Genomic DNA, 5,899 nt, shown 5'->3' with positions numbered 1-5,899 from the left:
TTCTTTGAAAATTGACTTGAAAAGTTTAGGGTAGGCACAACAAATAAGGGTAGGTAGCAATAGGGTTACCAGAAACACTATATTTTGTTTGGCCTTATTAATTAATCAATTGATGTTGATACTTTAACATTTAAAAACTAGTAGTTCCTTCCCCCTCCCTTCTAATGTAGGAAGTGGCAAAACCCTCATAATCTCCTTCTCCTCAACTTCGGACACATCTTCTCTTCTCGGCCATACGAAAAATCCTGTTTTATCAGTTTTCCGCAAGAATTTTACAGTCAGCGGATCCAAGTTTACAATCTGAAATGAACCAACAAATATACATTTTTTTACTTCAACAATGACAATGGTTTTATTCTCATAAACAATACAGTGTAGAGAATACATATGATATAAAAATGGGTGACAATAATACATGGTGAAACAGGATCTACAGGTATCAATTTGAAGTGTTCACTATGTCAAGACTCCATTCATCTGGCTAACAGCTCTAAAGTTTGAGACCTCTATTTCAGAATAATTTCTCGAGACAGGGTCAGCCTACTGTTAACATTTTTGACAGGGTTAAATAGGTAATGCTAAAAAAAAATCCGACGTTAATCATGCAATTTTTAAAGCCAGAAACAAATAATCCTGTATAAGTTTTGTGCATTACGTTGTATTATTTGTCCTGTATTGAGCTTTCTGACCTATACAAAAACTAATATTCTATAAACCATATTCACTGCTTAACCTCCTATTCAGTGCTAAAGCTGACACCCTGGTTGAAGTAATAATGTTACATTTGTATATGTAAATAACTGAGACTTGCAGCTGTCACCTTTTCTGTGCAAGTGTGTGAATATCACATAATGAACACACGGTCTGGTATCTGACATAATAATCCCTACCTGTCCAAAAAACAGCTGTGTTTGTTTCTTTTTTCCACTCACTGGAAATGCCACTTCTACATAGTCATCCAATCTGAAAATCAAATCAGATAAATTAAAATGGGATGAAACAAAGGTCCAACAGAACAGCAATTGATTGGTTCACTTAAATAAACTGTGTTCTGTCAACATTTTGCATGTATCTGTTCACTTTCTTTTTTAAATTCACATGCAAAACAAGTCTTGATTATGGCTGTTTTTTAATAAGTTAGAAAACCCAGAGCCCGGAATTTAACACTTTCGCCACTCAGATAATGTTCTCTCAAGGTAGTTAAAATGATTAACAAGAGGCACATGGGCCTTAAAGGTCACCTGAGTTATGTAAAAACTGCTGGTATTGATGTTGCCAAATGAAAAAAATATAAATTTTGTAACAAAGGTAACTTGAACCACATGTAATGCACAAGTAGTGTGAAAGATCTGGGTAGTAAATGTACTATGTACAAATAGTGGTTCTGTCAGTCAGTTGAATATTGGTAAAGACCCTTCCATATATGAAGAGTATTTGATTCTACAATATCTGGGTCTTGACAAGATTTTTGAAATTTCGGTCAATTCAACCCTTTCTGGCCCCACCCATCAGCCCCTGGGGGTCAGTCAGGGCCGATATGTGCATACCATCAATCTGCTATCCAATACTGATAATGCTAACCAAGTTTGAATTAATTCTGATGGAAAGTAAGCAAGTGTTTGTCAATTTGACCCTTTTTGGCCCTGTCCCTCAGGCCCCTGGGGGCTGGGGACCATATAATTTACAATTTTGGTTAACATTTGGCCATGGAAGGTTTCTGCAAAATTTCATTGAAATTGATTTAGGGGTTTTGGAAAAGAAGTTGAAAATGAAAAATGTTTACGGACGCACGACGGATGCCGGACAAAAGGCGATCGCAATAAAATAAATAGAATGTTTTTAAGAAATATACAAAGCAGATGGACAATAGCATATGGTAGGAAACAGTTATCAAAATGGACACAATAACTTGGTATATTTTTAACCAAAATTATCATGATCTTAATCCGAAATGATTACCTATTCTCTTAAACTCTCCTTTTAAGTCATAGTACAATATTTTTTATAATATACAGTTCTTCTTTTTTACACTGTATAAAAGTAGAAAATAGAAATGTATTCAAAATAACCTCTTTCAAGAAATTTTTTACCAGGTAAATAGTCATTAGAGCTGTTTTCCTGGAATTAGCTATTTAAACCTGCATTCAAATTTTTCGCAGAATATTTGGCTTCTATCATTCTGATTGGACATATTGTTTGTTATGTTCCTTTGGAACATCTCTACTTCCATTGCATACAATAGGATCAAGTCTGTAAGCATTTCCGAGACAAAAGCAGACATATACTTTGTTTGCAAAACAACCAGTCAGGAATGATTTTGTTGGTAGTATAATAAAACAGTTGTTTTATGGGTTTTTCAGGAAATGGCACTTTTATTGTCTCTGGGGACAATTAAAATAGTATTTCCCTCACACCTATACATTAACTTATATAATTCAATTTTAAGAAACCTCAATTAGTAACAAATTACTGCAGAGGAACAACTGACATGTTGTTAAATTGACAATAGAACTATGATCATCTTCAAAACTAGGTTTCATTTGAGTAATAATTACCATGCAAACTTTAGTATGGGACAATTTGAGAACAGTTTCACAAACTTACTGTGGTTTTGGGCATGCTGTGTGTTCTTCCTCGTCCTGTTGATCATCATTGACCTCTGATGGTTGAACTTCTTCGTTAATGGGTGGCTGAGGTTCAACTGCCTCGGGCATAGGTGGCTGAGGTTCAACTGCCTTGGGCATATGTGGCTGGGGTTCAACTGTCTCGGGCATAGGTGGCTGGGGTTTAACTGCCTCGGGCATAGGTGGCTGGGGTTCAACTGCCTCGGGCATAGGTGGCTGGGGTTCAACTGCCTCGGGCATAGGTGGCTGGGGTTCAACTGCCTCGGGCATAGGTGGCTGGGGTTCAACTGCCTCGGGCATAGGTGGCTGGGGTTCAACTGCCTCGGGCATAGGTGGCTGGGGTTCAACTGCCTCGGGCATAGGTGGCTGGGGTTCAACTGCCTCGGGCATAGGTGGCTGGGGTTCAACTGCCTCAGGCATAGGTGGCTGCGGTTGAAAAGGCCTTATGACACCTCTCTGCTTCTTTTTTTCTTTGGCCATTGTTTTGGTAAACTAAAGAATGCAATACAGAGTTTCAATTCCAATCTATAAAACAAAGCCATTATACATAACACAACTTAAAATTATAACTATCATCCTGAGGCTGAATATAATAATACAGCCAAAAGGTTCCACATTATGATTTAGAAATGTTATAATTTTTGCACTGGATTATCTTACGGTTTATATTATCTTACCTCTTCGTAGACAGCAAGTGAATCTGTCATGTGGATTGGCCAAGATAAGAAACTGTTTCTCTACAAATAAATAATCAAGATTTGGAAACTGATTAAAAAAATCATAGAAAAATAATATTCATGTGTTAAAAGCGAGATCAGATTTTCATTTGCTGACATAATGAACAGCAAACTAGCAGTATAAAAAAATATGACAACAGAGATTTTGTCTAATCTCAATGGATCTTCAGTTCTTAATACCCCTGTAAACATATAAGTTCATTCATTCTTTACTTGTGGAGGGATGACAAGATATGCAATCCATAATTTATCACTTTTCTATATATACTGTTATTGAGTTTCAGCAAAATAAATGTATGAAAACCTTCACAGATGAACATTCTTGATAAAATGATATTTACAAGTACAGCAGGAATAAAGTGCATGTAATGATTAAATTGAGGGAACGAAATCAAGCAAAAATAATCAAAATTATTATGGATTCCTAAAATGATTATAAGGTCAAAGAAAAAGGTTATTGTGTTCCCAACCTACCTACCCTTTTTTTTCTTAGGATGATAACGGAAACACAACTAATAATTTGTTTGGCCTAATATAAAAATTGAAAATGAAATTTAATGTAATGACATAAGCTTAGAATTACATTACTGGTTTTAAACATTTTATTCCGATTTATTTTCCCAATGTCACTTAACCAAATATAATAAAGGTTCACATATTGCCTGTGTTAATCTTAATTCTAACTGAAGGTTTTAATAGTAGTAAAAGCTACAACAGGTATTAAAGATATAAATCTTAATGCATACTTTATCAAAAAAATCTTATGTCACAGCAACTAAAACTTGAGTTTAATGAATTGCTACAACCATTGCAATGAATAAATACTTAAATATACAACTCTTACGTCTTAGCATCAATAAGGTGATTATAACACAACATAGCAAATTACTAAGTTGCTGCAAAGTTATATTTGAAATCTCAATGTTTTATCCTAAGAACATCATCATTCATATAATGCATGACATTTATCAAATATTATGTAACTTGGTTTTTAATTTTGTTTCCCTACTTTGTAATTAATGCAGTTAAGTAATGTTTGTGAAACATAAGAACTGTTCTCTACGTTTCTAATTACATACCCCCACATCTTTCCATTCTTTTGTTGAATTCCTTAAAGGAATAAAGTCGATTTTTGAATTCCTCCCCTTACTTTCGATCATCACCGACACCCATTCCTTCACATCTAAATCGGGTTGGTCTTTGATATCTGTAAGAGGGAGAGGACAAATAAAAGTACACAAACAGGAATCATTAGAAAGTGGAAACATGCAGTTAGGCAAACAGTTGTATTTCACACAAAATACCCTAAAAACATTTGATATTATTCAAAACATCCATATGTATATTTTTTCTAATCCCTGTGCACACTTTTCACACACAAAAAAAAACAATGATTGAATTGAAGTTTTTACTTCACTATATCAAAGACATTATTTCGGCCTTAATATCGTTACACATAGTAGGTCTAAAAGCAATTCACATATTCTAAATACTCACAAGCATCAGTACAAGGAAATGATACAACATTTGCTTTGGCTATTGGGTCATCCTGGTGGTTTTTCAGGCAAATTAGATTCCTGAAGTAAATGATCAAAAAATAGAAATGAAAAATCTGCAACCAACAACGGCTTCACATAAAAATTGTGCATAGAAGATATTTTGTATTTATCTGTGTTGAATATGCTAAAAAAAAGAGATATCTTATTCAAAAGTTGATTCAATGTGTTATTCAATAGTTGATTTCAAGACGCACCAAAAAGATCCCTCCTATTACAGTAAAATGCTTACATGAATTGACTTATCCAAAACTCCTAATCAACACTTTGAAACCAATTTGTCCATTATCAACAAAATCAAATTTCAGAAGTGTGACCCCAAGGCGGTTGGCTATATGTATAGAAAAAAGGTAATTTCAGTCAGATTTTAAAGTATGCACCATAAATAACTCATTTAAAAAAACAGCTACCATAAAATTTAACTTGTTCTGGTCAGATAAAAAAAATGACTGATTCATTTTATCATGATCTCAAGTTAAGGTCCAATTATGCAAGTTGAAAGGTGTCTCTTAAAATAGCAGGAAAGGGGTTAGAAAGTNTCCCCCTCCCTTCTAATGTAGGAAGTGGCAAAACCCTCATAATCTTCTTCTCCTCAACTTCGGACACATCTTCTCTTCTCGGCCATACGAAAAATCCTGTTTTATCAGTTTTCCGCAAGAACTTTACAGTCAGCGGATCCAAGTTTACAATCTGAAATGAACCAACAAATATACATTTTTTTACTTCAACAATGACAATGGTTTTATTCTCATAAACAATACAGTGTAGAGAATACATATGATATAAAAATGGGTGACAATAATACATGGTGAAACAGGATCTACATGTATCAATTTGAAGTGTTCACTATGTCAAGACTCCATTCATCTGGCTAACAGCTCTAAAGTTTGAGACCTCTATTTCAGAATAATTTCTCGAGACAGGGTCAGTCAACTGTTAACAATTTTGACAGGGTTAAATAGGTAATGCTAAAAAAAAATCC

General features: G+C 34.4%; 1 protein-coding gene across 1 annotated transcript in view; it reads right to left on the bottom strand.

Annotated features, from left to right (window-relative positions):
• Nucleotides 1-6: 6 nt before the first annotated feature.
• Nucleotides 7-5,899, bottom strand: part of LOC110463189 (protein app1-like) — a 61,618-nt gene continuing 55,725 nt past the window's right edge. The window contains exons 9-14 of the mRNA XM_021517583.1: nucleotides 4,859-4,938; nucleotides 4,441-4,568; nucleotides 3,302-3,361; nucleotides 2,605-3,116; nucleotides 891-963; nucleotides 7-300 (exon numbers count right to left, since the gene is read on the bottom strand). Of these exons, the coding sequence (XP_021373258.1) occupies nucleotides 124-300; nucleotides 891-963; nucleotides 2,605-3,116; nucleotides 3,302-3,361; nucleotides 4,441-4,568; nucleotides 4,859-4,938 (1,030 nt within the window). The 3' untranslated portion in view covers nucleotides 7-123. The remainder of the gene's footprint in view (nucleotides 301-890; nucleotides 964-2,604; nucleotides 3,117-3,301; nucleotides 3,362-4,440; nucleotides 4,569-4,858; nucleotides 4,939-5,899) is intronic.

This window comes from Mizuhopecten yessoensis, unplaced genomic scaffold (genome assembly GCF_002113885.1).
Source record: "Mizuhopecten yessoensis strain PY_sf001 unplaced genomic scaffold, ASM211388v2 scaffold10873, whole genome shotgun sequence".
Classification (NCBI taxonomy): domain Eukaryota; kingdom Metazoa; phylum Mollusca; class Bivalvia; order Pectinida; family Pectinidae; genus Mizuhopecten; species Mizuhopecten yessoensis.
Note: the sequence above shows the minus strand (reverse complement) of the source record. Positions and strands in the feature narration are given on the sequence as shown.